The sequence below is a fragment of the Colletotrichum truncatum genome (assembly GCF_014235925.2).
Source record: "Colletotrichum truncatum strain CMES1059 chromosome Unknown Contig_0001, whole genome shotgun sequence".
NCBI lineage: Eukaryota > Fungi > Ascomycota > Sordariomycetes > Glomerellales > Glomerellaceae > Colletotrichum > Colletotrichum truncatum.
In genome coordinates this window covers 7,729,795-7,743,664 of record NW_027222398.1, presented here as the reverse complement: position 1 = coordinate 7,743,664, position 13,870 = coordinate 7,729,795, and the positions used below count along the sequence as shown (strand labels likewise).

Sequence of the window (13,870 nt, the reverse complement as noted above, 5' to 3'; positions counted from 1 at the left end):
GCAACCGAGGGGAGGACCCTGATTTCGCTCGCACCATGCCGCAGCTGCCCCCGCGCCGACAGGCTAGGTGGCACGTCATTGCCGATCTTTTGCTCCCGCGAGGTTACGCACACACGAAAGGGACGACTGCAGACCAGGCCAAGTTTTGAAGGTATCTTGAGAAAGATATAAACTGAAGAAGAGAGCGGAAAAAGAAAGTAAGTAATTTGGACAGTTTCAATTTCTTCACGCTTGTGATTCCCGATCTAGACAGATAAAGATACTTTTGCGCCTACAACACACCAAACACTGAGGAATAGCGACTTGAATCTACGACAATGGAGACGTCAACCACGCAGTCCCTTATCATTTCCCTGGCAATCGTTGTCGCCGTTTTTGTTGGTGGCTTCTTCGCTTACCAGCAGGGCATGTTGGACCCCATCATCGAGCAGATTGGGTGAGTTGTTCTGAATTTGAACCCCCGGAAGTCGGGGTGAAGCTGGTGGCAGAGCCGCAGTGAGGGGGAACGTCCAGCTAACGATTGTGACCCGAAGTATCATGATGTTCAAGGCAAAGGCCGAGGCGGAGAAGAAGAAACTTCAGGCCCAGGGGCAGAAGGCCGGACAAGACTTTGTTGATGGTGCGTTGACAATAACGAGAACTGAAATATCCCATGAGCATCCCCCCGCCGGCTAACAAACCCCGCAGAGCAGCTCAAGGGAAACAAACAAGCGGCTGAGGTCGCGGACGGCATTGGATCCCTCGGCGGACTGAAGAAGCAGCTTTAATTCCACGCCTCGTGGTCGGAAAGAACTTTCTAGTCTGGCCACCCACAAACGTGGGCCAACAGTGCGGATAACTAAATCATGAGGTCAAGGTCATTTGAGCGTACGGATATTGAGCGTTCTGGCGTCGAAAAACAGGGCTTGGGCCGGAGTTCTTTGCTAGTTCTAATTCTTATTCTCGAATATGTCTTTTTGTTTTGGCTTCAAAGAAAACGTGTTTGTCAGCTGTGATGTCGTCCAAGCGTAGACTATGGTGCTGTGGGTGTAAACCAGACCCCACCAGCTAGTATCTCGGGCTTGTGCTAGCTCACGAGAAGCTCCGAACGCTACTTTCACTACGGAGTAGCTTGAGTACAATGAGAGGGGGGGATGAGAAAGAATGACGAACGAATCACACGAAGAGAAGAAGAAAAAAAAGTGTTTCAACAACTTGCTTACTGGGAAGAACCTGTTGCGGAGAGATTAAGGAGAGCATGGGTTTTGATGACCTCATGGCTTCTGAAGCAGGCAAGGACCTTGGACTGACCCGGTTGGAAACAGGCCCAAGAACATATCCTGGCAGTTGGCAGATACACTTCAGTTTGGCGGAATGGGACAGGGCACGGCAGGGCACGGCAGGGCTAGAGCCTGCCTACCTTGCCTTGCCTTAGTGGACGGGTGCACAGTTACAGGGCTCAGGTGGCCCCGACTCCGTGCAACCGTGAATCTGAACCTGTGACGATCGGCGGCGAGCTCGGGCTCCGCCTCCACCCTGACGGGCCTCTTTCCTTCCTACCCACTTTGCTATCATGACCCCTTCACTTTATGAGTGCCTGTCCGCCTCGCCAATTGGCTTTTTGGGTTCCATTTTGGCTACTTTCGGTCCTTGGGTAGAGCGAGTCGAGACAGCACTGACTATACCTATATTTGGCTGCTGTTAATGGAGGGACCAACCCCCCTTTTGCGTTCAAATCTTTCATTTGTATCCTCTTTTTGCCACGAGGTCGATTCGGTACTTGCGGACGCCCCGTTCGCTAACGGCTCCCAACCGTCATTGGCGCACCCGGTGAATCCGACTCAACCCCCTAACGGCTGGCCATGGGTCGCACAGACGGATTCACCGGCTGTGACCGTCCGGACTGAACATGCCTTGCCAGAACCAAGAGTCAAGAGCCAGGAGTTGAAATTCAAGGCCTTAGACCTCTGTGGCGCGCTGATGCGGAGCCCCGATAAGCTGTATATTCGGTACACAGCTCATCTGCGGTTGAAACACAAAAGGGGCCCGACGACTGCGGCGCACGTAGTGTAGCAACAGTCCCAGATTCGTTGCCTCTGAATCCAAAGTCAGAATACATTTGTACAGTGCTTTGAGTTTAGGAGGTCGAGTGATCATCCATCAATTTCGTCCTTAAGGTTGTAGAGTCGGTGACGCTTATTGAGGCTTCTTGCATCTTCCCTGGCACGGGAGTGACCTCTAATGCCGGATTTTTCTTCTTAGTGAGTCAGGGAAGAAGGGGGTGGAAAACACAGCGCTAGCTGGCTGCTGACCGAGCACCGCCCACTATGGGTCGTCTGATGTGGCTTGGATCTCCGGGTGGCATCTCAATTTTGATGTTTCTTTGCTCCACACATGGCGGAATTCGCTTGAACAGGCGGAGATTCTCATTTCCTGTCCAGGACAACTTTCAAGGTTGATCCTGCTATTTTGGGCCGCTATGGGAGGCTATGTGTTTGTCAAAATAGCAACGACGCCTGAGGCTCACTGTCACATTTGCCGAGAACACGCGAAATGATTCTCGAACAGACTAATCTTTGACGAAGCCCTGGAATGCTTCCATCTGGGACGTAAAGCGTCGAGGCGACCGGATCCTCATCGTCTGCTTACCTTAAACCTGGGTGTGCGTCGCATGGCGCCTTAGAACATCGAGCTTCTAAAGCTAGGGGTAACGGTCTGATGCTGGCTAGCATGAATCGTGATGTGACCTCTTTCAGTCTTACAGAGAACGTTTGAGCGAGCTGTTGTCCGGTCTGATCCCGTCCTCTACATACATTGGTCCTGGGGACTTGGTTGGATACTGAGGCCTTACGAGCGTGGGGAAAAGCAACATGGCCAATGGGACGCACGTAATTGGTGAGTTGCAGGCATCGCAAACTTCAGGGTGGGTCTACCTTGCTTGCATTCTGGGGTCGACGTGCAATTTCCAGGTGGCTGGGACTGCAAGTGACCGTGTCCGTACCCGCCATTGTCTCTTCAGCTTTGGAACAGAAGCAGTTGTTATGAGCGGGTGATAAGCCCTATCCGATCGCCTGCAGTGTCAATTTTTAAGGCCTTTTCTTCCTTGAAAGCAAAGTGATGCGAAGACGGAATGGAATTTGTTAGAGGCCTTGGCGACAACGTGGTGTGGTAATTGACACATCAATTACCCGTTGGCATTCGATCCCCTTCGGCCATGTGCACGTCTAGCTTAGAAGGACCCGAGTTTGTTACGCCCCGTGGTAGGAAATTCCGGACAGAAACCGGACTGCTGACGATATCGTTCGGGTGATTGAGTTAGAACCTCTATCTTTACTACTAGTAAATAGTAGCCATGCAAGGCCCAACTAGAGGACTGAGCTGCTGATGGGAAAAGGGACCAGAGCTAACCGCACGACGGGCTAACTTCTGCACCTGGCGCAGTATGGCCCTTCCTTCGTACTATGAGACCCCACCCCTGCTACCCGCGCAAGGGAGGGGAGGAAGAGGGGGAGAATCGGCTGATGGCATGAACAGCACGGGTGACGACGTCGTTTCCTCTTCGGCTGGTGGCTTACAAGATTAGTGTTGGCCGGCTATAGTTCCCGCGGCACAAGTTTAGGACAAAGACAAGCAGGCATGTGAGAAAAACCAACCGTGAGCAACGCCATGGTTATGGTTGAAAAAAAAAAAAAAAAAAAGGAATCAAGGCAGCTGTCAGGTACTGTCGTTGAAGGTTCTGGAGTGAGTGTTGTAGAAGGCAATACTTGGAGCCCGGGCGAGTGCATGTCACAGTCCGACGCTGAGCTGCAGGAAAAGGCGTCTCAAGGGCGCATGGGCTTTTCGCCTCACAAAAGAATGCAGCGCTGCAGGACGCACCTTTCGAGACCAAGGGAGGCAGGCTCGAGACATTGGTGTGATAGCGTCAGATGCCAGTATCAGTTCTCTGGGGTGATAATCTTCGGAACCTCGCCGTGCCGATGAGTAATGATCAAAGTACATGCCCTGTGAAAAGACGCGCTTGCAGATACTTGAGCCAAAGGATTCCATGTTCCTTTTCCTTTGAAGCGGCAGGTTCGGGAGACGGCAGCGGCGACCATGCCGGATGGAATGAAACAGTTCCCGGATCGCTCGAGGTGGTTTATTGTCGCAGTGGTTGCTTTTCCATTTCCCCTGGTCGTGGCTTGAGCGCAATTGCTGTGGGCGGTTTCCTCGGTTCATGCTCGAGCCTTTTCGGCCTAAGAGTTTCACGAGCTAACGCAGTGGTGATCGGTGGTGTGAAGAGAACATCGGCCACCCAGGTTCCCCGCCCCCAATGTGAGGGTTAGAGGATGACAGATGACAGCGGGGTAGGATGAGCAGTTGGCCAAAACGAGACGAACACCGGCCAAATGCGGCCAGAAAAAGGGACGACGATACGACGATATGGGGGCCAACAAGCGGCTCAGGCTCAAGTAGGCTGACAAGCACACATACGAGAAAATGGCGGTTCAGTGCGTCGATATTGGCGCAATAGTGGTAATAGATACGTTAGCCAGGAACACAGAATAGAGCACCACACCCTCTCCAATCCAACGAGGGGAGCCGCCATCACGAGTTGTCAGGCTCGACATGATTGAGCATGGGCGAGATAGGAGAGACGTCGACATGCCTGAGCATGGCTGAAAGCTCAGGGCCTCCAGGTGGGTGGGATGCCAGATGGGTGCAGGTAGTATAGAGTAAGGTACCAATAGTCTGAAAGTATTATGACGAGACTGTAAGGCGTTGGATAGGTCGGACGACCAGCGGACCCATTCCTTCGGACAATTGTTGGTCTTGGGTGCAGCAGTCACTGCATTCATTGCAGCCGGGAGGTGCAGCAAGCCAGGACTTGAGGGGCAAGGGGGGCAGAGAGGATGAGGTGCGCTGGTGGATGCGAAGTCGGCCAGACGATGTGGCGGTGGTGGTCGTGGTAGTGGTGGTGTTTGAGTGACTGGGACTTTGATGACAAGAAAGTGACTTGAGAGACAAGTGTGAGACTTCATTGGGGAAGGCGAGAGACAGTTTCTCAGCCATATGATTGGGAAGGCCCACACCCTGAGGGCAAGTTGGGTAGGAAGTCGCAGTTGATGGCATGCACCGAATATGGAACTTTGATTAAACTTTTTTTTTTTCTTTTGGCTGGTCCCAAGTTGTTGCTTTTGGACAAGAACACCACGGCGTTATGGTGTTTGGTGGGTATTGCTTTCCCAAAATGTATGTCCCTCGGAGCCCCTTCCGCCAGACATGGAGGCTGCCGCAAAGTTTTGCGCAGGTGCCGAGATGAAGTTATTCTGGCCTCCCTGTACTAGAATCCTGATACTAGGATCAAGTAACTGGCTGTTCTCCAAGTATGGATTCTGCACAGCAACCTAGTGCTTCATCCTGCGGACATGCGAGCGATGCATATTGTGCTCGACATGTTATACTCATCCGAAGCATGGATCAGACTGCTCCTCAGGGCGGTTCAAGGATACCTCAAATCTAGTAGGATGAAAACTGTCCGCGTGCGGTTCACGCACCCAGACCCTTTTCCCCCCCTTCCCCTTTCCCATTTACTCTTGTCTTGGACCGTGCATGGCAAAAGAGACGCCTGTGGATAAGTGTCGCTGGCAACTGGCTTGCAACGAAATAACGGGGTTTCATTTCATTTAATGCTACGACTCAAGAAGATTTCTCGCTCTGTCTTCCTCCCTTGCTTACTGGTAGCCCACGATGGTCTCGCCAATGAAAATAACAGAGATGAACCCAAGGAACTCTAGGCTGAAGACAAGTGCTGGTACATGTGCTTTCTATAGTGTGCGCACCTGTAGGTATTGCATTTTCCACACCCCCGATTGAGGCAATGACTGAGATTGGCTTTCTAGATACTTGCTTGTTTTTATCAACATGCTTTCTTTTTTCTGTCCTCAATCTTTTCCCCTTCTCCCCCTTGCTTCTGTTAGCTTTAAGCCGGATACTGTCTCTTCTCTAGCCCCGATCTGCAAGCGTAAGGTAAGAAAAAGTGAGATGAGAAGTTGTTTTTCCCACCTCCTCTTGCGCTGACGTGAACTGTTGCCGGCGTAACCTCTGTGTATAGAGCGGAGAGGAGCATGGGTAGGGAAGGAAGGGTTAGGATGGTTTGGAGGCAAAGGTAAGCAAGATAGTGCTAGTAAGCAAGCAACGCCAGGTCATCCAAGGTACCCTTCCTTGCCGAGAGGTTCCCTGGCATCGAGTGGATGTCGCTCTACATTCGTCACGCGTGATGGCCGCCTTGCATATATGGACGTACATTTCGGATATGCAGTCTCAGTCTTGGTCTCATCAGTCTTAGCAAAACATTTCAGAGCGGAAAGTGCGCCGTAGAGTGGCAGCACCGCACAGTCAGTCACAACCCGCAATCCACGATCCACAGCTCACAGGCTATGTATGTACTATGGAGTATTTAAAAATCAGTCGAGGCAAGCCAGACCACTACCTAAGGCGCCTCCAGCTAACAACAGTATACAGTAATCATCGCCCCACCACTGCAGCTGCAGCGGCGCTATAGCGTCTAGGTATACCAGGTAGTCGACAGCTTTTGTTAGTGGCAGCCAGTCCTCCAATGCGACTCAGCACGAGCATCATAATGCGCATACTTACTACTAGCAGCAAGCAAACTATGGACACCACCAATGCAAGCGCTTGCCTGTCAGTCGTGTTGCAGTCTGGTTTCGCCGTGAGGTCAAGCTGCATGACAGGTCACTGACATGACAATACATAGGCTGGTATGACGCCGACAGCTTGGATTCCTCAGTCGAGAGAGTTTGGCTCCGCCTCGGTTTACGTACCACGCCTGCACTCTGCCCGGGAACGCCAGAAGAGGCGATAGCCCACGCTCGATCGGGTCAACTCCTCCAGCCAGGTAGGTACAATGTACCTTTCTCTTGCGGCCTTGTCTGATTTGAGGCCGTCGTCTCCGGCTTTAGCTTTACATGTACAATCACCTTTGAATGCCTGGCTTACTCGCAGAATTGATCACTATCTTGCGTCAAGTGAGATGTACCTGAACATCATATCCCTCTTGCCGCCAAGGTCCCTGACCCTAGTCTCACTCACACTTACTCTCTTTTTTCTTCTTTTTTTTTTTTTTTTGCTTTTTTATTTTTTATTTTTTAACGTATTCCCTCTCACTCTCGAGCACAAAGCAAATACCGGGCCACATTTGGAAGGATACATTTCTACCAGATTTCACCTTACATGCTTCCTACCCACAATGTATGTATGCGTGTGTGTATGTACTATACCTTCCCTGCCTTTAGCTGGCTGGGATTGGATTGCCGTTTCGATACGCATGCTTGCTTTGATCCCGCGTCTACCGACTTAGACACTATCCTTACCTGATTGCCCCATTGCCCAACAACAAATACCTGCCGGGCTGCTCTTCCATGACCAAACCAACAACAATTCAGTGGATTTCACACCATCGCTCACCCTCGCTCACAATCACCGCCATCCTCTCCTCGTGTACTGGGCCTGGTCTCTCGACGGTCCCTGCTACTGGCGCTGGTGCTGAACTCACGCCCCGGGCCTAGTCCATCTACATAGTAGATTCTCGCCCATCTGGACTCTGGTCCGACGCCGTCAACCACCTGGTCAGGGACAGGGATCATTTCTCTCCTCACATCCTCGTCGCCCACGTCACCTGCGCGCAACCACCCTCAAGGCCTTTCCTTTTCTTCCCTCCCTTGTCGACCACACACGCCCCCCAACCCGCCTTTCGCCCACACCCACAACCACGCCCACTCCCCGCTTGGCCCATACACCCTTCCCGCTGCCTGCGTACCCTGGCTCTTTTTTTCTTTTTTTCTTCTTTGGCGTGGTGAACCGTGAGCCTGCCTGCTGCACCGCTGCACCTTGCTACATCACTAACACAGTACGCAGTACTTCTACTTTGCCTGGCTCGCAAAGTGGAGGAGGCTGAGTTGACCCAGTGGACCTGATTTGATCCTGTCTAACAAAGCCCAATTCCTCCCCCGAAATCTTGATCCATCATTTTCCTGCTTCTCTTCCTCAACCCTTTCCCATACCGGTGGGATTACCAGAGAGAAAGCAGGAGTTTCTCTTTTGGTGTTGTGTTGTTGGTGAGCGAACAACATCACAAGAAACCGCCCGACGAATGTCGCTGTCTTCGTACCCCCGTCTTCATCCGCGAACGGGGCCAAGAAGACCTCATCAAAGCCCTTGTCCATAATCGATAACCCGCGAACGGCGAGCCGCAACATGCAACGGGTTTCAAGCTTCCTCCCGTCCTGGGAGGCCAGAAGGAGGAGCAATGCTAGTTCTACAAGCAACGGCCGGAGCAGTATTATCGCCGCAAACAGCAGATCTCCCCTCGATAAGGTTTTCCGCTGGTCTAGCAAGCCTGCACCCCTCGCAACCACCTCTCTCGCGACAGCTGCATCGCGTGTTGGCCGTGAGGCCTACTGGCCTGCTACACTTGATGCCGAATGCGATCGTTCTGCCCGCATTTTGAAATCGTTTTGTTGTAAGTTATTCCCCCCCCCCGCCCCCAATCTTGTCTTGGTTTCGCCGCGCTGCTGGTATTGTGTGTAGCACACATTCACTAACACCATCGCTTTCTCATGTACAGCGGATGGCTTCCTAGCGCCCATGCACGACCAACTGGACCGCTCTTCTACCACCACTGAACCACAAACACCGATCCGCATCTTCAAGAAGATCCCTCCTCGAATTATTCAAAATGCTGCCGGTATTGCTATTTTTACTTGCATGCGATCTGGCTTATGGATGACCGGATCTGGCGGCTCAGGTATTTTAATCGCCCGCAAGGCTGACGGCACCTGGTCACCTCCGTCCGGCATTGTCCTCCATACCCCTTCGTTGAGCTTTGTGATGGGCGTTGATATTTACGACTGTGTCTTGGTAATCAACAACATCGCTGCTCTCGAACAACTAATAACTAAACCTACTATCACCTTGGGAGAAGACATCGGCCTCACTGTTGGCCCCTTGGTTGCACTAGAATCGACAGAGGTCGATAGCAAGTGGAGAGACTTGGATAATACTGTCCTGACGTACATGAAAGCAAGAGGACAATCTCAGAACGTCAACTTGACCGGCTGTATCTTGAAAGAGCGGGCAAATGAGAATGAAAGGTTCTACGGCGGCAATGTGACGGTGATGGATATCCTTGCCGGCAATGTGTCGAGGCATGTCGAAGAAACCCGACCAATGTTTGAGGTTATCAAGGAGGCTGAAGGTAGAATCGATGCCGATCAGTCTATCCTTAAGAAACTCTCGGCCCAGCCCGCACCAGGAGACGCCATGATCGAGACACCCAGGAGTTTGCCCGCATCGCCAAAGACTTCCATTGCCTTCGGCGTCCCCAATGCCGATGACCCAGATCCTTTTGGCGTCCTCGCTCTTGAAATGGCTGGACTTGAGATTCGGGAAGCCGGAACGCGTCTTCGGCCGACGAGTCACCAATTCGAGTTCAATCCTACGCCATCCAGCCCGGCTTTCTCAAAATTCAGCAGGCAGAGCGTTGAGACAATCGCTTCGAGAAGTAATAGGGGCAGTCTCATGTCTACCAAAACGAACCACACCAAACTGTCAGAAGCTTTCACTCACACCAACACGGCCATCACCACGCCTCACACCTCGCCGAGTCAGAGCCAGAGCCAGAGTGAGGATGGTGCTTCCATTCACAGTTTGCCTGTACTGAAGGAGCCTGAGGAGGTTGACTACACCAAGATTGATTTCTCCCCTCTCAGACAAATTAGTGGTAGCCACTCGATTGAGGGAACCGTCATGAGCGACAGCGATGATCACCTGCGGACTGATGTAAGCACCATGGATGACACGGCGACCAAGGCTTCCAGTATATACACCAAGGATGACGCCAGCATAATCACTAAGCAGGACGATGAGAAGGAAGAAGTGGTGCAGACTGAGGAGCAAGACGGCGATGCTGATGAAGAGGATGAGGATGAAGAGGAGGAGGCCGTCATCTATGAGGTGGCTGCGGTTCAGCCCGCTCGCACTGCTGTCATGGCTGCCCCGATTCACGCCAAGGGCGCCTTGGTGACGATTCCCAAGAGGATCCCACCGCCACTCCCCGCGAGAAGCCCTGCGAGAGCATCTCGAGCAAGCAAAAGCGAGATTGGAGACGTGAGCCATCTCCACAGTCCTCTCCAATCCTCTTTCACGCCATCCCCTCGCCAGTCCATTGATTCTGTCTCCATCAAGAGCGAGTCGAGCAAGATCTCATCCGTCAAGGAAACCCCAACAGGGGTTGTATCGGATGATGAGAAACTTAAAAGGACCGATTCTGTCGCCACAGAGAAGCTGCTGGTGGATGAGTCTACAGTCAAGATTCCCGAGATCCAGGAGCCAGAGCAAGCGACACCCCTCGCCCCAGGTGCTTTCCCGGACGAATCCACCGAATTTATTCCTACCTTGGGCAGCCCTCTGCAAGAAGTTTCCAGCATTGATTCGAGGAATGTCGCTCCGAAGGCAGTCAACGTCGTATGATACCATTCACGTTTTTCTTTTCTTTTCTTCTTTTTTCAATGCTTTTTCAACATTCGACGATACTGCCGACTTATTTGACTGCAATTGCTTGGCCAATCTTCCCGTTTGATATTATGGGTGCCAGGCGTTTGGGGGATTTCATGTCTGCATCCTTGGAGCAGGATACTGAACACTTGGAATGACGAACAACTTTATGATGGATTGATTTCAGGCGTTTACGGATATAAGGCATAAAAAGGCCGGGCCACGGAGAGCATAACATTATAACAAGGGCCGGAGGGCAGGTACGCAGTCTGTACCCGGGGACAATGGAGCGTCCAAAAGGATTGGAGAACAGGGATGTATACCTTAGACACTTGGAAATCGGTTGAGGCAGCTCAAGATGCTGCAGGACGTTACTTGGGGCACACAAAGGTGTGTCTGTTAGGGGCGACCCGACAAGATTACCTAGAAATGGTAGCCCAGTCTTACAACGTATTGCATAAAGATAATGTTCAATCATTTAGAACACGCTGAGCCTCAAGGACAAGCTGCCTTCGTGCTGTGAAAGTTCAAGTGAAATTTTTTTGTGAATTGCCTCCTTTCAAATACAACGCCATCCTTTTATGTTAAAAAAACAGACTTTACCATCACAACACCTCAAATTGCATCAGCAGCATCATGATTGCTGTTCAGGAACACTTGCCTCGCTGTGTATGCAATGGCTGTAAGGAGCGGAGAAACATTCAGGCGATGATGCTCTCTGCACGGACCACCCCAGACCCTCCTGACTCCAGTGTCAGCACTGGCAGCCCAGCTGGCGCCAGCAGCAGCAACAGCACATCTGAGGCCCTTACCTCGACTGGCAGATCTTCATACGCGCTTCGACTTCGACCGCGCCCCAATCCATCACCTGTGAAGGCTACGCCCAGTAAGTCTCGAAAGCGAGCCGGCTTCAACAACGATCGAGGCTCTCCTACCCCCTCCAAGACCACAGACTCTTATCGCGTCCGGGACACCCTCCGCGACGGCAAGATGTCGACTCAGACGGGCAAATTTCGCGAGGACCAGGTCCTCGTCATCTGCCCCGGCAGCCAGACGACGATGGCCCAGCTGGGTTGCGGCGAGTTGACCCCGCCCGTCCACCGCATTCCGACGCGCATGTTCAAGGACGAGGAGACGGACGAGTGGCGCCCCTATCACACCTTCAAACGCAAGAAGGCCGGTGTCAATGGCGCGCTCGCTATCGATGGCCCGCGGACCGAAGAGGACGAGTACGAGTGGGTTGAAGATACAGACTCGACCGAGGGCGCTGTCTACCCTCTTCAAGGTGCGATTTTCACGTTGCGAATGCAATTATCTACCTTCATTGTGCTAATTGGGTGGTTTCCTAGGCGGCCGCATTGTCAACATGGAAGCGTTCCTAGCCTTCATCGACCATGTCCACAGCATGCTTACCACTACTTACCACAACACGCCCATCATGCTTATGGCATCGCCTCAATGGTGCCGCCCCGATACAGAGACGGTCGCACGCTACATCTTCGAGAAGACGCGCACTCCTGCCCTTTGCATGATTCACAGCGGCATTGCTACTCAGTATGGCATCAAGTGGCCCAACGTAACGGTAGTTGATATTGGCTACGAGAAGGTTGATGTAACGTGCATACACGAAGGCCGCGTGGTTAACCACGGAGAACTGGGCTCTCCGACCCCCGAGCGCTTCATCTCCGGTGGAGAAGTCTTCACACGCAAGCTTCTAGAGAAGCTCAGCAACAAGGAGTTCACCTATGACATGGCGGAGCAGCTGAAGAAGAGCCACATCTGCGAGGTGCTCCCATATGCGCCCAACACCACGGATCTGATGGAGCTGCCGACGACATCAACGGTCGGTGCCGCCCCTAGCGGACCCGCTCCTGAAGCGCCCCTACCGGCCGAGCCTACAGCGCGCCCCCCTGCGGACGATGAGCCTGAGGAGCCCAAGGGTGACGATGGTGTTCTCGACGTAGCCAGTATCGTCACTGCAGGAAACGCGCGCGATTTCCTGGCCAAGAAGGAGAAGGAGAAGGCTGAGAAGGGCAAAGGCGGTAGAAAGGGTAAGGCCGTTCAGGAGGCTGAGGCCGCCAAGCCGGTTCGGTTACCCAACTCAAAGCGTACACACAACACCTTCCACTTCGAGGAGGTTATCCAGGAGGAGGTGCAGCCGCCTAAGAAAGATGAGTCCAAGCCAGAGCCGAAGGAGGAGCCCAAGAAGGAGGAGTCGGCCAACCCCACCGAGTCCAAGGACGTAGAGATGACGGACGACTCTAAGCCAGCTGATGCGCCAGCCCCTGCTGCAGAGGGAGAAGTAAAGCCTACAGAGTCCGCGGCGCCCGAGGCAGCAACTGATGCTGCTGCCCCTGCTGCTGCCCCTGCCCCGGAAACGAACGGTTCTACGGACCAGCCTGCGGCTCCAGCTGAGGCTCCCGCTGAGGCTCCTGCCGCCACTGACGGCACGCCGCCACCTCCTGAGAGACAGGCCAAGCGCATCCGCCGGGACATCGAAGTTGGCCTTGAGCGCTTCACCTTTGCTGACCGCGGCGAAATCGACCGTATCGTCACGACCATCTACCGCACCGTCCAGGGCATCGAGGACATGTACATGCGCCCCGCCTGCTGGGAGAACATTGTTTTCGTCGGCAACGGTTCGCGCCTGCGCGGCCTCAAAGACAACATCATCCAGACGCTGACGGCTCGCCACCTTATTTCGCCCAGCACGGCCACCATGTTCACCTCGGAGCTTCCTTCCAACATTGCCACGCCGACGGGAACCGGCGCGCAGACCCCTACCGGCTCCTTCACAGGCGCCCCGCACCAGCTCCCGGCCAACACAGCAGGCTCGGGCGTTAACCCCCTTCTCCAGGCCGCCACGACGGCGTCGGCCCAGCATCAGGGCACCCCTGGGCCTGGCGGCGATCCCAACGGCGTGCAGGGCGCGTCCCACCACTTCCACAGCCAGACCCCCACGAGCATCAGGCTGGCTGCGCTGCCCACCTACCTCAGCGAGTGGAACAAGAATGGTTTCGAAGAGGCCATGTTTCTGGGCGCCCAAGTTGCCGCCCGCATCGCCTTCTGCCAGCATAACCTCGACATGGCTGGTCTCGAAGCCCAGCGCCTGGCCAGCCTGAGCAGAGTTGACTACAAGTAAGTGTTTGCAAGTCCCGATTCTTCTCACCGAGTTTTCCATGCAATTTGTGGAATCAAGATACTAACGCGACCATCTCTGTAGCGAATATGGTCCCAAGGGCATCCGGACTCACTCCATGCTCAAGTAAGGCGGGATTTAACGATCATTGTTTTCTCATCATGGAAGCCTCGGAAATAGCGGACAGCGCAAGGCGTG

The 13,870-nt window shown here is 53.3% G+C and overlaps 3 protein-coding genes across 3 annotated transcripts; all 3 read left to right on the top strand.

Annotated features, from left to right (window-relative positions):
* Positions 1–317: 317 nt before the first annotated feature.
* CTRU02_202142 (uncharacterized protein) lies at positions 318–767 on the top strand (the record flags this gene model as incomplete). The annotated part of the gene is made up of 3 exons (XM_036719550.1): positions 318–436; positions 534–619; positions 688–767. The coding sequence occupies 3 exons, from the start codon at positions 318–320 to the stop codon at positions 765–767; spliced, it is 285 nt and encodes a 94-aa protein (XP_036588252.1).
* A 7,468-nt stretch (positions 768–8,235) lies between these two features.
* CTRU02_202141 (las seventeen-binding protein) lies at positions 8,236–10,509 on the top strand (the record flags this gene model as incomplete). The annotated part of the gene is made up of 2 exons (XM_036719549.1): positions 8,236–8,500; positions 8,606–10,509. The coding sequence occupies 2 exons, from the start codon at positions 8,236–8,238 to the stop codon at positions 10,507–10,509; spliced, it is 2,169 nt and encodes a 722-aa protein (XP_036588251.1).
* Positions 10,510–11,241: 732 nt separating this feature from the next.
* CTRU02_202140 (uncharacterized protein) lies at positions 11,242–13,802 on the top strand (the record flags this gene model as incomplete). The annotated part of the gene is made up of 3 exons (XM_036719548.1): positions 11,242–11,818; positions 11,883–13,671; positions 13,757–13,802. 3 exons carry the CDS (start codon positions 11,242–11,244, stop codon positions 13,800–13,802), a joined length of 2,412 nt encoding a protein of 803 aa, XP_036588250.1.
* Between the last annotated feature and the right edge of the window lie 68 nt (positions 13,803–13,870).